The sequence below is a fragment of the Aspergillus thermomutatus genome, assembly GCF_002237265.1.
Source record: "Aspergillus thermomutatus strain HMR AF 39 chromosome Unknown NODE_18, whole genome shotgun sequence".
NCBI lineage: Eukaryota > Fungi > Ascomycota > Eurotiomycetes > Eurotiales > Aspergillaceae > Aspergillus > Aspergillus thermomutatus.
The window spans coordinates 1-19,599 of record NW_020798066.1 but is presented as its reverse complement, the minus strand read 5'-3'; the positions used below and the strand labels follow the sequence as shown (position 1 = coordinate 19,599).

General features: G+C 52.1%; 10 protein-coding genes across 10 annotated transcripts; 4 read left to right on the top strand and 6 right to left on the bottom strand.

Annotated features, from left to right (window-relative positions):
- Window positions 1-71: 71 nt before the first annotated feature.
- On the bottom strand, window positions 72-755 carry CDV56_102873 (putative GAJ protein; the record flags this gene model as incomplete). The annotated part of the gene is made up of 1 exon (XM_026756492.1): window positions 72-755. One exon carries the CDS (start codon window positions 753-755, stop codon window positions 72-74), a length of 684 nt encoding a protein of 227 aa, XP_026617716.1.
- Window positions 756-1,588: 833 nt separating this feature from the next.
- CDV56_102660 (uncharacterized protein) lies at window positions 1,589-2,367 on the bottom strand (the record flags this gene model as incomplete). Its single annotated transcript, XM_026756279.1, has 2 exons — window positions 1,589-2,178; window positions 2,226-2,367. The coding sequence occupies 2 exons, from the start codon at window positions 2,365-2,367 to the stop codon at window positions 1,589-1,591; spliced, it is 732 nt and encodes a 243-aa protein (XP_026617715.1).
- A 253-nt stretch (window positions 2,368-2,620) lies between these two features.
- On the top strand, window positions 2,621-4,146 carry CDV56_102448 (WD repeat protein; the record flags this gene model as incomplete). Its single annotated transcript, XM_026756067.1, has 2 exons — window positions 2,621-2,874; window positions 2,922-4,146. The coding sequence occupies 2 exons, from the start codon at window positions 2,621-2,623 to the stop codon at window positions 4,144-4,146; spliced, it is 1,479 nt and encodes a 492-aa protein (XP_026617714.1).
- Window positions 4,147-4,221: 75 nt separating this feature from the next.
- On the bottom strand, window positions 4,222-4,659 carry CDV56_102377 (uncharacterized protein; the record flags this gene model as incomplete). The annotated part of the gene is made up of 1 exon (XM_026755996.1): window positions 4,222-4,659. The coding sequence occupies one exon, from the start codon at window positions 4,657-4,659 to the stop codon at window positions 4,222-4,224; it is 438 nt and encodes a 145-aa protein (XP_026617713.1).
- Window positions 4,660-5,588: 929 nt separating this feature from the next.
- Window positions 5,589-8,090, bottom strand: CweA (putative GPI anchored protein; the record flags this gene model as incomplete). Its single annotated transcript, XM_026755537.1, has 1 exon — window positions 5,589-8,090. The coding sequence occupies one exon, from the start codon at window positions 8,088-8,090 to the stop codon at window positions 5,589-5,591; it is 2,502 nt and encodes an 833-aa protein (XP_026617712.1).
- A 1,578-nt stretch (window positions 8,091-9,668) lies between these two features.
- CDV56_101631 (uncharacterized protein) lies at window positions 9,669-10,169 on the bottom strand (the record flags this gene model as incomplete). The annotated part of the gene is made up of 1 exon (XM_026755250.1): window positions 9,669-10,169. One exon carries the CDS (start codon window positions 10,167-10,169, stop codon window positions 9,669-9,671), a length of 501 nt encoding a protein of 166 aa, XP_026617711.1.
- Window positions 10,170-12,707: 2,538 nt separating this feature from the next.
- On the top strand, window positions 12,708-12,911 carry CDV56_101219 (uncharacterized protein; the record flags this gene model as incomplete). The annotated part of the gene is made up of 1 exon (XM_026754838.1): window positions 12,708-12,911. The coding sequence occupies one exon, from the start codon at window positions 12,708-12,710 to the stop codon at window positions 12,909-12,911; it is 204 nt and encodes a 67-aa protein (XP_026617710.1).
- Window positions 12,912-12,930: 19 nt separating this feature from the next.
- On the bottom strand, window positions 12,931-14,190 carry aspf2 (major allergen Asp F2; the record flags this gene model as incomplete). Its single annotated transcript, XM_026754645.1, has 4 exons — window positions 12,931-12,992; window positions 13,167-13,233; window positions 13,298-13,752; window positions 13,809-14,190. 4 exons carry the CDS (start codon window positions 14,188-14,190, stop codon window positions 12,931-12,933), a joined length of 966 nt encoding a protein of 321 aa, XP_026617709.1.
- Window positions 14,191-14,985: 795 nt separating this feature from the next.
- zrfC (putative ZIP Zinc transporter) lies at window positions 14,986-16,657 on the top strand (the record flags this gene model as incomplete). Its single annotated transcript, XM_026754252.1, has 4 exons — window positions 14,986-15,332; window positions 15,379-15,519; window positions 15,572-15,812; window positions 15,872-16,657. The coding sequence occupies 4 exons, from the start codon at window positions 14,986-14,988 to the stop codon at window positions 16,655-16,657; spliced, it is 1,515 nt and encodes a 504-aa protein (XP_026617708.1).
- Window positions 16,658-17,810: 1,153 nt separating this feature from the next.
- Window positions 17,811-18,532, top strand: CDV56_100336 (GNAT family N-acetyltransferase; the record flags this gene model as incomplete). Its single annotated transcript, XM_026753955.1, has 2 exons — window positions 17,811-18,216; window positions 18,267-18,532. 2 exons carry the CDS (start codon window positions 17,811-17,813, stop codon window positions 18,530-18,532), a joined length of 672 nt encoding a protein of 223 aa, XP_026617707.1.
- Between the last annotated feature and the right edge of the window lie 1,067 nt (window positions 18,533-19,599).

The window sequence follows — 19,599 nt, the reverse complement described above, 5'->3', positions numbered from 1 at the left end:
TCCATCTAAAGGACTCCAGACTATCTAGATACAGAATGCTTTTCTCCCTCATCAATAGACTATGTGTTTCCCTAAATAATCAGCTCTCTCAAGCCCTCACCCTCCACATACTCATCTCCATAGCATTCTCTCTGCACCGCCGCAATAATCTCCCGATCCCCTCCTGCCAGCTTACTCAAATACACCTCAAGCACGTAAATATTATCCGTCCACATAAGCGCTTGTTTTCGGAACTCCTCAATCTCCTCTCTCATTTGCTGCACTCCTTTCCCTTCTTCCGTCGTAGTAGCGGCCGTCCACTGGGCTTGCAGCCGGTTCCTTTCCTTTTCTAGCTCGCCCTTTCGACGCGTCAACTCCTCCCTCTCTGCCAGATTGGATGCCTCATTCTCTCCCTCTTCTTCCCACTTGCCCCTTTTTGCCGCCAGACTAGCCTCTGCTTCGTCATAGCTCGCCTGCAGAGTCTTCACCTCTTTCTCCAGCTGGTGCAATTGTCTTTGCCTCTCTCTTTTCTCATCCCCGCCAAAACACCAGTACCAGTTCCCGCTTCCGATCTTCTCCACCCGGATCTTACCCTCGTCAGTCAGGTTCTGAATATATTCCTTGACCTGCATGCCATTGATAGAAGCCACCGAGGGAAGCATCTTTTCGAGGTCTTTGAGCGTGTGGCACGTGCGTGAGGAGCGGAGATGCGCGACTATCAAGTCTTCTTTGGCGCTTTTGGAGAGTTTTGGTGGCTGAGGAATGATCATTAGCATCCAGTAACTTGTAATTTTTTTTCTTTTTTCTTCAATTGCGTATGCATTGCGTTTGGACGATAACGGAAAGTGGAACTCGGGGAGCAAACCATGTTGGATGGTAGATGTTGACGTTCGTCAAGCGATGCTGCGTAATTTGTTGAGCTGCTTTAAGGGCCTACGAGGCATTCAATGGCGGAACAGATGGGGACTGAGTCTTCTGGAGATGAATTAGATGGAGGAAATGATGAACTGATCTGGATGGTGATGGGTGTGACACGAGAGAGGATTGGAGTACTGCGATGCCAGATCCAGTCACCTACAACAGTTCTAGTCACATGTATGATTGCTATGCAACAATGCAGCGAGGATTTGAAATGCTCAGTTACAGATACTGAACACTTAGCCCAGTCCTTCGATGCTCAGAAATCTACAGCAGAAACTTGCTGTAACAGTAAGACCGAAGTTTCACATCCAGTGTAGTTGCGAAGCTCTCTAAAGTGCTCTGTTGTTTCTCTAGCAGAGCCAATTGATACGTTTTAAGAAAACCAACGAAACAGAGTGAGATCTGGGACAGGCTTGTAGGGAGAAGGGATTCCACAAAAGTCCAGTCCCTTTTATACCAACGATAGTAAACAAAATCAAAGGAGTTGACCGAATAAACAATTCAGCTTGCTAGAAGTACCTTTGCTCCTGTGCACTGATCTCCAGACTAGACTTCTCTGCCCCTCAGCTGTCTTTATGATGTTACTGATTGCCATAACAGACAGGTTTAACCATGAAGAACGATCACTGGCCTTAAACAAGTTTCTCATAAAGAATCATGAGGCCCCCCCAATGGAGCAAGATCTTGTTCACAACCTCTCATCAGCTTCTGTCTCAAAATCGGTAGTCGACGCCCTCCGGGTCAACTTGCGCTTCTTCGATCGTCGCTTTCTAACAACGCTATCCAGATCATCGCCAGAGCTGGCCAAAATCATAGTCTGGCTGGTGTTGGCCCGTTTCCGGCCTATGCGGCGACTTCCGAGTCTCGACGATAAGTGATCATCATCCGTTGAGAGCTCCTCCCCCTCGACCAGAACTAGGTCTCCGGTTTCACCCAGAGCCTCTCGTGCCATTTCCTCCATCAGTATCCCCATTGCGATCAGAGCTGTCTCGTCCATGCTTTGGTAATCATCTTGACCGCGATCGATGGTTGCTTGATCATAGAAATCGGCCGAGTAGGCGTGAATGGCTTCTAGCAGCTCAGAACTTGGAAGAGGTCGGTCAGCAGGGAGGGACTCGTTTGCGAAGTAAAAGTCATTCTCTTCATATCGTATTGGCGCATTCTGTCGGCGGAAGAGTACCTCCTCTGGGCGAACGGGACGAACGCTGGAGGACGCTGTGTCGCGGTGTTTCGAGGCATATGAGACCGATGGAAGGAAACCATGTGCATTCACACGACCTGTGCATGTCAGTAAGCTCCCGAGACAGCGGAGTAATCATACCAACCAGCTACAGCATCGTAGACAGTTGCTTGACGTTTTTGTCGCCTGAGCAAAGGCTCGTCTTGAATGTCCCGCGCGCCATCGTCCTGATCCGGGGGCTGGACGAAGGAATTCTGGCTCAGAGCAAGGGATTTGCCGTAGGACATAGTCCTGTTGTGTTGAGGTCACCCGTGTGAGAGCATCAGGGGAAATCTACAGTCAACCTCCAACCTAGTGAGTCAAAGAGTCTACGGATTACTTTCTTCTGCTTCTGACGACGAGCACGAAATTCCAAGCTCCGGCCCAACCTTTCTCCGCCCCCGCGTTGCGATAAGAGACAAGCTGGAAGTATTGAAGGGAAATCGTCATGAGCATCCCCTTGACGTATTGAAGGATTTCAAGTTGCTCAATCCCTGATGAATGAATTCATATCTCCTAAACAGGGCCCTTGGGTCTATCACTCCGCACACCTTTCATGTGGCACAAACTACCCGACTAGTCCACCACCTCGAGCCAGCTCCTCGCATTCGATTCTCAAGCCTGAGGAACATATCTGGAGGCCAATCCGACCGTGATTCTGCGTTGTTTGATGCAAGTCCAGGCTTTGAAAGCGACGCCGCTGCTCATAGGGCTGGCGTGAATGTACTCAACATTGATCAAAATGATTCACGATTGTATGCACTTTCTGAATCAGTTCCGACATGAGCTAATGATTGAACAGCATGGTTTCCGGTGGTGCAGACCCATCAATTCATTTTTGGGATCTAGAAAGCAGAGGCGCCGAGTTGGATCATATCCACCGGCCTATTGCCTCCATGAACAAGGGATCCCACGAGGACGCCCATACGCATGCCATCACGTCGGTTTCAATATACCCATTTGATCCCGCTCCATCTACAATCTTGAGTACGGCTCATGATGGAAGCCTCAAGCTCTCTGCCTTGGAGCCTGGCGCCATCACACCTATGCATACGTTCAGGCTTGACTGCACGCCTTATTCTCATTCCATGTCGTCGCATCCCGGTTCAACGCTTCTCATTGCAGTAGGTACATCAGAGAAGGCGGTCCGCTTGCTCGACCTGCGGTCCGGCCTATCTACTCACGGCCTTCCGGGCCATAGCTCTGCGGTCCTCTCAGTTGCATGGGCCCCTCACCGGCCACATATCCTCGCCTCGGCATCAGCGGACAACCGCGTGATTCTGTTTGACGTTCGAAGGGGCGGTCACAATTCCGCCATCGCAACCCTTGACATGGATGATGCGGTCGGCCTAGTTCATCCCCAGTGCGCCCCGGCATCCTACCAAAGCCGCGCACCGTTCTCGCCCCACGCCCGAGCGCACAATGGTGCTGTGACCGGCGTCCGTTGGACATCAACCGGCACGCACCTCGTCACAGCCGGTCAAGATGCCCGAATCCGAGTCTGGGACGCCTCCACCGGCGCCAATACCCTTGTGCACTTTGGACCCAGGGTCCGGAACGGTGTGTCCTCTCATCTTGCCGAGAGGGCCCCGCTGATTGTTCCCCGTGGACTGATGGCTCCAGGGCAAGAGACACTCCTGTGGGCCAACTTCAACGAACACGACGACCGCGGTGAGATTTTCATGTTCGAACTTCGCGAGGGAACATTCATCAAACGACTCAAGGTCCCCGGTCTCATGGCTGGTCGGCAACAAATCCGTGGGCGATCCAGTGCCCTCAGCGCCGCCCGGATCAATTCTCTCGTATGGCGCGGGAATGGCGGCTCAGGCGAAGGACTGGAGATGTTCTCCGCGCACGGAGACGGGACCATCCGCACCTGGATATCGCGGGAGCCCGGGGCGAGCCCGACGACGCAGAAGAGGCAGAGCAAGCCGATCGAAAACGGAAACGAGACGTCCTCGACGAAATCTACCAGGGCTTCATCACTCCTACGCCAGCATAAGCAAGCCAGAATCAAACGAAGATAACGAAGATACATTCCTCAAAAAATTTCCCGCAAATCTATCAGTACAAATCGTAATAAACCAGCACAACCATCCAAATCACTCATTCCGAATCTCATGCTCCCTAATGAAATCGCCCGCATTCCCATCCTCCCTCGCGGACCGATCAAACACACTCCGGTTCAGATTCGCATGCTTGATCGTCCGCGCATTTCCGCGCGCGCCGGGGTCCATCGCGTCGGGGTTAATTCTCTTCGACTCCCCCGCGACCGGGAACGCGTCGCCAGTCCCCGTGACCACCTCACCAGTTGTGCCCATCTCCTTGGTGCTCCGGGGCAGATCGGTGGCGTTGTCGGCGGCAAAGGCCAGCGAGGGCTCCGCGAGGCCCTGGTTATCGAACTGACGGTTCTCGCTTCGCTGGTCGGGGCGGGGCACGGAGGGGATGGTATTTTGGATACCTGCGTCGTTGGGCATGGAGGTGCCGTGTTCGGCCATCTCGGTAAGGGCGCCTCCTCTGTGAGCGTCGTCGGAAGACATGGTTGTATCTATGTATTATCTCAAATCAAAGAAGAAAATCTCTTGGGTATTATTGAAGTGGTCGAAACGCCAGCGTTTTTGTTTGGAATTGTTCTGATTCCAGAAATAATGGGCTGAGCAAGCTGAAGCTGTTATATACTCCCTCAACCGTGGAGGAGAACGACTGAAGTTGATGTCACCGTTGATCCTGGATTCGGGAATGATGGGATTATGATATCAGAAGCAGCCGGTTGACCTCATCCATCGAGTCGGATCGGCTTAGTCATACGTACAGTGATGATAATGTGGACATAGGAGAACTAGCATCGACTGATATCAGACTGGACCTTGGAGTTTCATAAGGTGATTATCCACGCCGTCGGCGTAGAGGGAGAGGTGTGGGTTGGCAACGAACGTGCTGTTCGGCCACAATGACATAATAAGAGGACCTTGGTTGATGCCAACATCAACTACCAGCAAGTACACAAATTGCCAAGATATGTGTAAATTCAGTCTCTGGCGATATTCGTGAAGTGAAGTAAGATCGAGAAATCATGTTATCTTCGGATTACTAGATTCCAGGAAAGTCGTGTAAGACATTGGTAATCAATGGACATGTTTCGCGAAGGCGATGGGCTCTGCCTGGCCAAGGTAGCCAAAGGACTTGATAGCAGGCAGCAAGGTGACGAATCATGTGCAGTTTGATAGTTCAGGCCGGTGAGGGACAGTGTTTACAGCACGATTGAAGCTACACTACGGAGGAGATGAATCTAGAAATATCACACATAGCATTCTGCTTGTAGATTATCACAAAAGAAATGAATACAGACAAAGCGAGTGTAGCAAGTAGGTGTCAGTAATACAAAGGACATTAAATAATCATTGAGCGAGTGACGAAGAAATGAAACGTGGTACCACATGACAGATGTCCAGACCCATCAACGGCTCCATTACAGCACGAAGGCAAGAACAGCCAGGAGACCACAAACTGCAGACATGGCACCGGCGGGTGTCATCCGACCCGCAGCGCCGGTGAACATCGCGCTCTGACTAGGTGTCGGGGGAGCTTCGTGGTGCATCGACGGCGCCGAGTTGCTGTGGGGGTCGACGGCGCTGGGGCGTTGGTGTTGCTCGGACGAGCAAGACGTCTTGTGGGTGCTGGGCACATAGACGGGGACAACAGCGAAGGAGGAGGTATGGCTCACGGTGATCGTGGAGGTGATGGGGGTCGCTTTCTCAGGGACAGAGTGCTCAGGTTGATGTGGTTGATAGGGAGGAGCGGTGGGCTCAGGGTGATGACCTTCAGGCTTGCGCGTGGGGCAAGGCGTCGTGGTCACTTGAGGCTTCGGGTGAGCAGGCTCGTGAGAAGGTTCAGCGGGGGCGCTGTACTCAGGCTGTGGATGAGCGGTTTGCTGCGGAGGATATGAGGGAGCACTGGGCTCGGAATGAGCTTCCGACTTCGACGAGGGACAGGGGGTGCGGGCCGGCTCTGGCTTCTCGAAGCCAGGTTCGTGTGGTGCATAACCGGGGGCGCTTGGCTCAGACTTGGGGGGCTCAGCCTCGTGAGTGGGAGAGACACCAGTTGGCACGGCCTCGGAGGGATGCGTGGTGTACGAAGGAGGGCTGGGCTTGGAGCTGTGACTGGGGTCGGATGGGACACTTGGCTGAGGCTTGGGATATGAAGACTCGTGGGCGGGCACGGACGGAGGAGTGGACTCAGGGTGAGGATGCTCAGACGGGTGGTATGGGACAGCGGGCTTCGTGGGCGCTGGATCCTCTGAAATGGTCCTGACGATGGTCTCAACAATGGTTGAGGTGCTGCATGGCTTGCTTGGTGCCGGCCCACCGAATGGAGGTGCGTAAGGATGCGGGGGTTGAGGAGGAGGTTGCCCGATCCAGTTCTCCTCCGTCACGGAATGATCATCTTCGTAGTCATCGTTGACCTCCGATGAGTAGTCGCTATCAAAGATGAAGCTGGCACTGTTGCCTTCATCATCGCCGCTGGGACCACCGATCACAACTGGGCCGCCGCGCCTGCGGAAGCCCATTGGCGGGGCTGGCGCAAACACGTGGTTCTTGATATCAACAGAATGGTCGTCCTTGTAATGGTCTTCAACTTCCGAGGAATAGTGGCTGTCAAAATCGGTATCGGCGCTGCTGCCACCATCGTCACCCGAGGGGCCTCCAATGACAGTATCACCGTGGTGCTTGGCATGTTTTCCAGGACCTCCAACCACGGTCGAGTCACCATCCTCATCATGATGAGGGCGACCCACATGATTGCCCCCATCGTCGCGCTTCCGGAAGCCTGGCACTGGGGGAGGGTGGATGACATGGTTCTCGACGTCGACCGAGTGGTCATCTTTGTAGAAGTCCTTGACACTCGACGTGTAGGTGCTCTCAAACTCGATCTCAGCACTGTTCCCAGCATCATCGCCTGAAGGGCCTCCAATGACAGTGTTCCCTTGTCTCTTGCGGAAACCGGGCATTGGAGGAGGGTGGATGATATGGTTCTCGACGTCAACCGAATGGTCATCCTTGTAGAAGTCCTTGACACTTGATGTGTAGATGCTCTCAAAGTCAATCTCCGCACTGTTCCCAGCATCATCGCCTGAAGGGCCTCCAATGACAGTGTTCCCTTGTCTCTTGCGGAAACCGGGCATTGGGGGAGGGTGAACAATGTCATTCTTAATGTCGATGGAGTGATCGTCCTTGTACCAATCCTTGACAGTGGAGTCGTATGAGCTATCAAAATCGACTTCAGCACTATTGCCGCCATCATTGCCAGATGGGCCACCGATCACTGTTGCACCGCGATCACCTCGCCTCCGGAAGCCAGGCATTGGTGGAGGAGAAACGATGTGATTCTCCTCGTTGAGGGAGTGGTCGTCCTTATACCAGTCCTCTACAACCGAGGAATAGGAACTATCAAACTCGATTTCCAGACTGTTACCACCATCGTTTCCCGAGGGACCACCAATGACAGTCGCATCATGATCACCCCTCTTGCGGAAACCAGGGCTAAAGATGTTGTTCTTGATATCTGCGGAGTGATCGTCCTTGACCCAATCCTCCACAACAGAAGAATAGGCACTGTCGAACTCGATTTCTGCCTCGTTGCCACCGTCGTCGCCAGATGGGCCTTTAATAACGGTCCCATCGCCATTGCCTCGCTTGCGGAAACCAGGCACAGGAGGGGGAGGGGGAGCGACCACATGGTTCTTCAGATGAAAGGAGTGGTCGTCTTTGTAGGTGTCCTTCACACTGGAACTGTAGCTGCTGTCGAACCCGATAGCGGCACTGTTACCGCCGTCATCACCGCTGGGGCCACCAATAACAGTAGCAGGGCGCTCGCCGTGTCCAGTGTCGCCATGGCCTTGGCCCATTCCATGGCCGTTGGCGACGGCGGCGACAAGAAGGGCAAGCGGGATGCCTCCAACCAATCCCTTCATGATGATTAAATCGAGAATTAAGTAAGATTAACGAGTGAATATGGACCGGAAGCCCAATGGAAGGGTAACAAGACAAAGAAGTGAAAAGAGAAGGAACGTGGTGTCGGAACCAGTGCTAGTCGTTTGTCTGATATTAAGTTCTCCATAGGCAAGGTTCATGCCTTTTATGAGTCTCATTCTTGCATGTTTCGACTCAAGGCATGTAAATCAACCCTTAGTGAGCTAAACAAACAACAAGGGCATGACCTTGTTTGGGGCGTCAGGAGAATGTCACCGGGAATGAGCTAGACAGTCCGCCAGCTGGTGGGCTTGGGCACCGTGGTTACTTCGATCGAACGGTGCCATCAGAAGGGCAGTCCTGGCATTCCTGGGCGCAAGGTCAACACTAGGAGGCCCAGGAGCGGTATGAGTACTCACTGTCCATCGCCAGGGTAGATTGGTGACCCCTTGCTGTGCATACCAGAAGATATCCCTGTGTCATTTAACACGATCCAGGAGACTTTTGTCTTACAACAGGAGTCATTGGTCGAATGAGAGTCGCAGAAAATTTCCGTGTCAATACAGTAACAGCGATCTTGACGTTGCGCAGGTCAATAACTAGAGACAATGTGATGTAAAGCCGAAAGACATCGTAGCAACCATCGCGGACTGGAGCCCGACTCGATGACGCAGGTCGAGCAGTCCACAAGAGTGCTCTCCAGGATTACGAAGTGATATAAGAGGTATTCCAAAAATTAACTTCCATTGTATTCGTGCTATATCTGTAAAAAAGAGATGTGTCCCGTCATCGACATTCACCCTCCATCGCCCTCACTCAAGAGGACCCAACGGAAGGCAAACTTCCTATCAAGGAAAGCATTGTTCTCCAGAACCGAACGATCGAAAGATCGAAGGCAACACACCGCCGTGGGATAGAAAGACTGGACGATGGTCGTGGCAGGTTCTGTTAAAGCTTTTCGATGTGAGGAAAAAAAGGAAAAGAAAACAGGGGAAGAGATCAGCGCGGAATGTGCCATTTTGTAGTCTCTGTGGGTCACGTGCCAGGGGCCGACGATTCTTCCGCCGCCAGGCAACAAGGCTGCCATGCCAGGCACATCGCAACAATCAGTTAAAACTTCAATCCAGCTGATGGAGAATTGCGTGGAAATATCATCGATTCCTGTCATACTTTGATCCAAACTAATGTACACAACTTTGTATCTCGGAATAGAAACACCTAAGAAAAAAATGGATCTTTCTGTACAATCGATCCTCTGCGGGAGAGGGTGGCCGGTATAACGCCCCAATACTGACATCTGCACTCCCTTTGGCGTTCCCTGGACAGCCTGCTGGAGCTTCCGACCGGGCAATTTCTGGAGATGATAAAGGTTCTACCATGGTCGATCTGATGTGACTCTGTGGGATAGTGGACCTGAGCAGATGCGCGCCTGACGATCCAGCTTGGTCGGCATCCATGAACGGAGACCGAGTACGCACAAGTAGACGTCTGCATGCTGTACATTTGAAATACATTACCTGCAGAGACTAATGAGTCAGTGGCCAGAATAACAAGAGCAATATCCCATGACTTACTGACTGTTATACATGGATGGCCCCTTGTTGGTGATCGGATTTCCACACTCCGCCGCCCACAGCAATGGTAATTCCCAAGGCAATAGCCACCATGCTTCCCAGCGTGACAATCGCGATGATGGCCTTGACTGCCAGCTTCTGCTTCTTCGTCAAGGACTGCATCCAATTGCAACGTCTCCGCTTCTTTGTCCACAGGTTCGAGGTGCGAGAGCTCTGTACGTCCACAGATTGCTTGTAAGGTGATGGCGACGGCGCACTTTCCAAGTCGTGCATTCCATCCAGATTGCAGTTCGGTTTCTTCGATTGAGATTTCGCCTGTTCCAAGGCGAACGAGGCTGTTGCATGTCGATAAAAGGGGGAGTATGGCTTTGCATTGACACAAGGGTCATAGTCTTCGGGAGATTTGGGTGATTCCACGGGCGGCGCAGCGACAAGAGTCTTGGAGGAGCATGAGGGAAGTTTCTCATCCTTTCGAGAGTGAGTGTCCAATTGCAGCGAGGGACTCATGGCGAAGAAGTGAGGTTGCCAAAATATACAAGGTAAAAGCTGTCAGTACAGGGGTGAAGCGAAGACTCAGCGATGCGCCAGGCGTAGATCAATGCTGCCAGGAAATAGACACGATCTCAACCAACAACATACATAAATAAGGATGCCAGAGCTTAGACTAATAGAAAAGTAAAATAAGTTCGTTTCTACCCCTCTCAAGCGTCCAAGAGACCAAGACCAAGACCAAGACGAAGGTGTCTCGGGCAGGGAAGGGGGTCATGCGCTGCGGCTTCCCCCATGTGCACCACTGCACCCCCCAGGTCGCTTCTCAACCACCTAGTCGAAAGTGAAACAATATGACCTATCAGGAACGGAACTAAAAAAGCTTGGGGGGACGTGCAGGAGAGAAGCAGGTCCGACTTTGTTCAGTCATATCAGAAAAGGGACAGATTCTGTGTTTTCTGATGCTAGATCTCTGGATTGTGGAGGCATTCCATGCGTTCCCCTGGGCTACTCCGTACACATCAGGCCAAGGTCTCTGGTTGATTGCCCTGGTGACGAGGAAACATGCGACAATAGAAAATGTGCCACCATGCTGCCAAGATGGTGCTCAAGTTTAGTGTCACTCATCAGTACTAGCCTTGATAGAGAATCCATGTTACAAAACCTAAAGAAAAGGAGACTGAGGCAGAGTCTGGACTCCAGACTGGATGAGGGGGTCGTTTCGTTTAGAGTTAAGTGTTGACGTCTCCATAGTCCATGGCCATGGTCGACTAGTGACAGTAGTGTGATACCCCTGAACTGCTATTGAGGTCCCCCGCAAGTCTTCCATAGTTTCAGTCTTTAGGTAGAACCTTCTCTACGGAATAGACCCAATTAGATTGACAGATTGGCTCATTCGATATTGCAGTAATGCTCAGTGGTGATGAGCAAGCATCAGTTTACAAATGGATGCTCTTCTGTAGTATCAAACTATGAGTATCACTGAACTCAAGGCACTATTAGATTGTTCTGCAGATCTCCTGAATACTCATGCAATATCGTTGTAGCCTAAATAGTGGATATTATGCTAGTACTTCTATGTGTCTATCTGTGGAGCTATTGAGGATCAGGTACTCCAACAATCGCTGTATATATATGTCGCACACGTGTCAGGATAGAGAAACCGACACTCTCCCAAGAGCCCACAAGGATGCTGATATATCCACATAATCGACTGATAATGTATTGAATGATATAAGTCTTTTAAAACTGCTAAAGGTCTGGTTCTATCTCCGCAACAGTTAATCATCATATATATTTCTACTCACTGTATACAACATCCCAAGACCTTCTAGCAGACAACCAGCCGCATATCTCGTCCGCATGGAGTGGATGATTTGAGCAACAATTATAAGAGGTTATACTAATCTATCTGCTGTAAGATGGTTACTCTCAATATTACACAAGGACTTGGCTATCATTAGACACCAGACATCAGATACTAAGTTTTCAACCAGACCATCGGACAGAGTATGTGGATAGAGTATGCCTTGTGTGACTTGCTGCCACTTCCCGCTCGATATTCAGATCATCTAACACTTATCATGTAAAGTCAATGTTCAGAATCCTGATATCACTTGAACCAAATGGTATAGACTAAGTAGTAGACACCATCAAGTCAACAGTGTACTCTCAAGACCCAAAGTCCAAACCAGACAACTCTGTCTATGGATGAGAATCAACGCTTGCATCACCTCAGTCCTAGAATCAAGGGGTAATCAGGTACAACATCCCACCAATTATTGTCCCGTCCAACTCTGAATGTGAACAGTGTCCTACAAGCCAAGACCCCTTGATACTACGTGGTAGTACGTACCCGTTGCTATCTAAGATCGTGCATTCCACGATACATTCCACATCGTTGCCCGACTCCTCGCTGCGAGAGCCACACATCCTCGCTGCGAGAGCCACACATCCTCGAATTGTCGCGTTCTTTGGCTGAATACGTTTTCTTAAGATAATTTGGCAATACCTGTTTCTGGGGTAACCTCCTCCTCTCCTGCTTGTTAAGAGCCTGTTTTATGTTGACCGGACGACGTTGAGAATGGAGACGTCCCTGGACGCTGATGTCCTGGCTAGAAGTCTACTTCGAGGCTTTCCTATGGCTGAACTTGTTCTTCGGCATTAACTTAACAACCCTAAGAGCACCAGGTGCTGTATGTACAGAGTATAGACCCTCTCTGCAGAAGGGTGATAGTCTAGTTGCAAATGGCCCGGTGCAATTGAGAAGATATGTACAAAAGCACTGTATACCTGGCCATTCATAAAATATATAATTGCATCTCTCATCTGTATAGAGATACAAACAGACTGGTACTTGAGACCATGTTTGTCCAATGCTCCTCGTCCTCGTCCCCCCAAAAATTCCTGAAGATGCTCAACCCTCCAGGTTCAAAGTGACTTCTCCCCCGTTGCGAGTAAACGCAGAGATGCATCCTTTGAATGACCTTCACCCCCAGCTCAAGTCCATCATTCCAGCCTTGTTCTCATCACACCAACCCACTGAACCCCAACAAAATGTCACCCTCAATCACCCACCACCATATCACCCCAGCCATCACCCCAGAACCAACCAACAACCTCTTCTCCCTCACCCACCGCACAATTGCCATCACCGGCAGTGGCTGTCACGTCACAGATGAGAAGGCCAGGCGAACAATTCCCTACTTCAGGAAAACCCGAGGTGGAGGAGACGGGGATGCGCGGAGCTTGCTGGGCTGACTGGGGGCGCCGGAGGACTTCAAGGCGCAACGGTGTACATGTTGGCCGATGGCAGTTTGTTCATGACGGGGGCATTGTGCGCTGTTTAGATGATGAGATTTAAACCTCTGGATGGATTATGAAATAAATGTCTAGTGGATTAAACGTTGGATGCAGGTATTAGGTCTACACTTGCTAACCACACAGCATGAATGTTGTTAAGCAAAGCAAATATGCTCTTCAAACAAGTAGACATGAGTCGTCCTAATTACTCACAATCCCTCAGAACAATACGGTCATCAAGCATACGGCGCCGACGGCTAAGTGCAATGGAGTTCTCCACCTTCATGGGTATGGCAGTTCTACCAACGTCAGCCGCATCCTCTTGCTCAGAGACTATCACTTACCGCTGGCACCTCCGAAGTGACACTGGCAGTTTGTGCCGCCGTGGCTGTAGCCGTCGCCGTCGCTGTGGCCCCAGCCCCAGCCTCACTCTCATGCTCATGATCGTGACTCTCGCCGGGACATCCCACACCAGGCACAGCAACATCAAACGCATAAGCCTCCAGCGCAAAATACTGCAGCGTCTCCGAGTCATGCGTGGGCTCCGTCCCATCCCCCTTGGCCAGGTCAAGCACCTCCTCGTAGCCGTCGGCAAAGTGCTCGATCCACCCCTGCCCAACAGCAGGCATATGGTACAGCCGGTGCAGCAGATCCGCCGCCCAGAAGGTATTCGTCTCCGACCCGGAGACCGTGTAGCCCTGCGCGCACATGGTGAGCAGCGAGCGGCGGGTGGTGTAGCTCCGGTCGCAGATGACGGTCTCGTCGGTGGCGTTCTCGCCGCGCCAGTGGCCGCCCCAGCCTGCGCCTCGTTAGCTCTGCAGGTTGACAGCAGAGTTTATGGGGGGGATAGCATACCTTCCAGAGCACAGTTCCCGTCGGGATTATCACACCGGAAGAGGACGTTCCCCTTGTCACCGTTCAGGACGACATCGTAGGCGCCGATGGCCTCCATGCTGGGCCGGCCGCCAAAGTACTTCCGGTAGATGTCGCTCTCGTTGCCCCAGCGGAGGATATGCGCCTTTGCGTGCTCGGCTAGGGCGATCGCCTCGTCGAGGCCGGCCTCGATCTGCCGGCGCTGCGTGGTATTGCAGCTCGAGTGGATGGGGTAGGAGGTGACGGCCCCGGCGTTCCAGGAGAAAAAGGCCGGTTCGTGGGGGGTTGCGCGCGCCGAGAGGGGGGAGGTAGGGAGGGCGGCGACGAGGGGGAGCAGAACGGCGAGACGGAGCAGAGCAGCCATTTTGGGGGAGCAGTATGGAAATGGATTGTGCGTGGCGTTGGTTTCTGAGCAGAGGTAGTAGAGGCTTATATACCTCGAGGCTGGGTCTCCTCTGCGGTACTCACTGTTGGCAATCAGGATATACAAGCCACCCGGACGTAGGTCATTCCATTGAGTAATGCATGATCTTTTTCGTATTGAGTTGCCCCACAAGACGCCAAGGACAACCTTGGTAGTGACAAGCTGCTTCTCGAGCAATCTCGTTAAAGCTAGATGTTCTGTGCTTCTGTCAGTCATGATCCTTTCGTGCATGTACGCGACTTGCATACATCCACCTGCTTCTGCAGCCTTGAAGCAGCTCACATCTTCATAAAAGGTGATAGCATATATACTTGAAGGCAACTGACCGGTCCTAAAAGCCCTCAACAATAAACATAAGGTCAATTTCCGACGGCAATAGAGCAAGTCAGTCCACGCCAAGAATAAGATATCCCGGCGGAGGCGGCCAAGAGTCTTGGAGCGAGGACCTTGAGAGCAACAAGCACGACTCTCGATCAATTTTGCCGGAGAATATATTGCACTTCATGGCGTATGCGGAATTTTCCTCCTTGGCAGTCAGACTGTGTCCTTGGCGATAGACACCTTGGGAGTTAGTGTGGTGTGTCCAAGGCGAGAGGAAAACTCTTTGCCGCCAGTGGCTTGTCCCTATGAATGATCCATCGACCAATGTACGGAGTATGATAGTCATAATTTTATGCGTAGATATAAATACCGCCTAATCACGTAGCTATTAGACTGACAAGATTACAATCCAACATGGCCATGGCCAAATCTCTCCTCCTGCTATCTCTTCTCGGCCTCGTCCACGCCCAGTCCTACTCGGGCTGTCACACCCACGGCAGCGTCGAGTACTGCTACGGCGCAGATGGAAAGGAAACCCCCATCTCCACGCAGGTTCCCGCTACCGCGACGGTTCCTGCAAGCACCGCCGCCAGCACAACCACCTCCGCACAGGCCTCCGCCGTGACGGGATGCCACAGCCACGGCAGCGAGGTATACTGTATTGACGGGGATGGACACGAGGTGCAAGTGGTACTGGCGTCAACGCCGACGGGAGAACTGCCAGCCCAGTACACGGGATGCCATTCGCATGGCGGAGACACGTAAGTGTTTGGCTGTATTTGATCGGCAAGTAGCTGACGGGGAAAGATACTGCATCGATCCGGAGGGAAACGACGTACAGATCATTGAAGAGGAGAGTTCGACGGAAACTTTATCTACCTCGAGCGAGGAATCGCAGTCGGGGTCTTCGAAGGAGGGCATGAACTGTCACTTCCACGCGGGTGTTGAGTGCGTCGCCCCGTCTGCTTCATATTCCCGGTTCTTACATTAACATACCTAGACACTGCGTGGGCGCGGGAGAATCCGAGAGCAAAAGTAGCAGTAGCTGTGGCCTCCGAAGCCGCGACTACGACGTCCCCCTGCGCATCGGGACATTGTTCGTCGTGCTAGCCACCAGCTCCATCGGCGTGTTCCTGCCCATGCTCCTGGTCAAATTGCCCTTTGCATCTCTGAACGGGGCCGTCTCAACGGTGATCAAGCAGTTCGGAACGGGGGTCATTCTCTCCACTGCTTTCGTGCATGTAGGTCCACGGTCCACCCCAGGGACAGCAGCCAAGCCGAAGCCAAACTAACCGAACAGCTCTACACCCACGCCAACCTCATGTTCACCAACGAGTGCCTCGGCGAACTCGAATACGAAGCCACCACCTCCGCCGTCGTCATGGCAGGCATCTTCCTCTCCTTCCTCTTCGAGTACATCGGCCACCGCATCATCCTCGCCCGCGGGAAGCGGGCCCCCTGCCCCGAGCAGACCTGCGAAACCGCCCCGTCACCATCACCCACAAGCAAGGAACCAACCCCCCACCAACCGCAGCAACAGCAACACACCCTCGCCGCCCTGGGCCACCATCACGGGCCCCCGCTCGACCCCACAAACCCCAACACCAAGCTCTCCGTGTTCGTCATGGAAGCCGGCGTGATCTTCCACAGCATCCTGATCGGGCTCACCCTCGTGGTGGCGGGGGACTCGTTCTACAAGACGCTGCTGGTGGTGATTGTGTTCCACCAGTTCTTCGAGGGGCTGGCGCTCGGGGCGCGGATCGCGCTGCTTCCGGGACGGCTGTTGTCGTATAAGGCGGTGATGGCGGGTGCGTTTGCGGTGATCACGCCGGTGGGGATGGCGATCGGGCTGGGCGTGCTGCATTCGTTCAACGGGAACGAGAAGAGTACGCTTGTGGCGTTGGGGACGCTGGACGCGCTGTCTGCGGGGATCCTGGTGTGGGTTGGGGTGGTCGATATGTGGGCTCGGGACTGGGTGATGGAGGGAGGGGAGATGATGAATGCCAGAGTGAGCAGAGTGGTTATTGGGGGGGTCTCGCTGATTGCGGGCATGGTGTTGATGGGGGTGTTGGGCAAGTGGGCTTAGGCTCTTGATACATATCATGTATGATTTGAAGGGATGGTCAAAGAAAAAGTTGAGCTAGAGCTTGCAATGAGGCAGCCTATGATAATGATTAGACATGTATACATGATATCATATAATATCAAGACACCAGCACTAGCAACTGTCTCTTGAGGGCTCATGGCTCCTATGAGAAGATTTGACTCACTCTTATGCTAACATGTGTCAGTAAGTGATAATATTCAAGTTTCAATCATCAGCATTTACTTAGTGAATCATTCTTTATCAATCCTGATCCCTACTTCCACAAACAGAAGAGGTCCTGTTCTGTCTAATCACAGTCAATAAATAGGATATCCAATGACCTTGTCTTACAGGCATACATACCTCTGCGTAAGAACTCAGAGAATGATCTCTTGCGTGGTTAGAGTTGCTCTTAAACCGACTCGCAACACTGAAAGCATCCCTATCGACAAGAAGAGAACATATTAGCATCAACATTGCGGAGACATCCAAGGATGCAGACGTACTGGACCCTGATGTCCAATGGCAGAGTGATCCGCAGGGCATTCGCTCTCAGCAACATCGCTATAAGGATAGCAATCCGGAAGGCAGTTGTTGCCGAAGCTCTGGGCCGTGGCTGCAGAGGAGAAGAGGAGGAAGGTAGTCACAAAGACAGTAATGAGTTGCATTCTGAAAGGACGAGAGTTGTGACTCTTGATACTGAGATGTATGGCTTGCTAGGCTTGAGGCCAACTGGCCAACTGGCTAACTGTTAGATAAACGCAAGGACATTGAGCCTTGATCTATGTAATGATGAATAAATTTGACGGACTATATATGGAAATAAATAGTCAATAATCCCAGCTGAGGAACAGCTCTTGGTGAATGGCTTGTGAGCATCTCAGGTGATTGACCCTTTGATAATATGCTACCATAATCCCTCTTTAATACCTTACTTGATAGCCTAATTGTCCATAAACTAGGTAACCATCATCTCTAACAAGATAAGATCACTCGTGCCATGAGTCAGACCGAGACAACCTCGGGATCAATCGACGGACTTGTACTATTTAGTCCCACCGCGCCGAATCCCCGCGTTTGCCAGAATCTCACTCTGTAAATATTCTTCCCTTGAACATATCCTCCCAGACCAGACCGACTGTAAATTCTCAACATGACGAATGTACGGTACGCCACCGAAGACGACGCGTTTGCGATTGCAGAACTCAATGTTATCTGTTTCAAGCATGGGCCCCTCCACCGCAATATCTTCCGGGATGTCGACCCGCTAGCCGCGGTCCCCTTGAAACAATCCCGCTACTACGACAAACTCTCTGACCCCAAGATACACGTCTTAGTAGCCACGGATCCGGCTTCAAATCAAGTTCTGGGCTGCGCGCGGTGGCTGATCCGGAGTCCCGAGGGGCGCAGCGAGATGGCGGTGCTATCGGACGAAGCAAGGGCCAAGGCCGCGCAGACCTTGGAGCTGCGGCCAGCAGGGATGAATCTGGCGGTCTACGAGGCAGGCTTGAAAGCGCTGGAGGAGACGAGGAAGAAACACGTGAAGGAGGACGACATGGGTGAGTTTCGGCGATCTGTTGTGAGGAGTCGAATGGGGCTGATGGGGTAGTTCTGGAACTTCTGGTGACACATCCCCAGCATCAGGGAAAAGGGGTGGGGAAGGCCTTGCTGGACTGGGGAGTGCGAATCGCGGACGAGAGGAATGCACGGATTTATCTTGAGGCCACGCCGGAAGGGTATCCGCTGTATTGCAAGTATGGATGGAAGGATATTGAGGACCTTGTGATGGATTTCTCGTTGTATGGGGGAGAAGGAAGCGCCAGATATGTGGTTATGACCCGGGAGCCAAACCCGGGGGTATCGACACTAAACTGAGGACAGTTGTAAAAAGTGCTGTCTGTTCAAGAGTCTGGAATATCAAAGAACATGGTCTATTCATCTTAAGCTGGATAACATCTTGATAAGAGCCAAATCGGGTGGTATCTCTCAGATAAGACTGTGGGGTCGGTAGATCCATCTAGGTTACACCACTCAAGCTGTAAGAGATTCCATTCCTTACTTTGATGCTCAGGATCATCTGACCGCCATATACACGTTGTCATCTGGTTATACAGGCCACCTCCTCCCTAGACCCATCACCCACCCGCAAGAACCTGCCCGATTTCGCCTAGAGGCTTGGCCATCCACAGCGGGGACTCGGGTTTCCCAGTTGGCGGCAATCAGCCCGCTGTTGTACGCCCCATGATTCGTCTGTTGCTTCGATTAGACTTGGCTTTGCAGGTGGGCTGCAAGCTATCCCCAATGATGTGACACCTGTACCGATAAGACACTAGAAAGGATCACCTACAGAGAACCGCATGGAACTGCCCTGTAGGGATACCTCGTGACCATCCCCATTGTCCCCTACGGCGTATAAAGCTTCACCATTGTGCAAGCGGAGTAGCATCAGCAACGACTGCAGTACCTGACATTGAAAATCCCGAAAAGAGTTCACCATCAGCATTGTATTGATTCGATCTTCTCTTCAGATACAACCCTTAGATGGCGATCTCCCTCTATCCCCTCCGCCGACATTCCCACACATACACCATATCCTTATCGCAGCCCATCCGCAGAGCCAGTAGAGACTGAACTGCCACACGCTCATCATGGCGATCGATATACTGCCCCTGACCAAAACCGACATCCCCGATGCCGTAGTCTGCATCCAAAAGGCGTTTGCCGACGATCCGTACTTCCGCTGGCTCTTCAATGATCCATCCAAAGTATGTCAGCCCCCATAGCCCTAGAACAGAAAGACTAAGAACCCACAGTTCAACATCCAACGCAACGCCGCCTCCATCACAGCCCACTTCCTCCACGGCCTCAACTGCAACGTCCCCATCTACATCGCCAAATACCGCCCCACCCCATCAGACAAGCACCCGCTCCCGTCCTCCTCC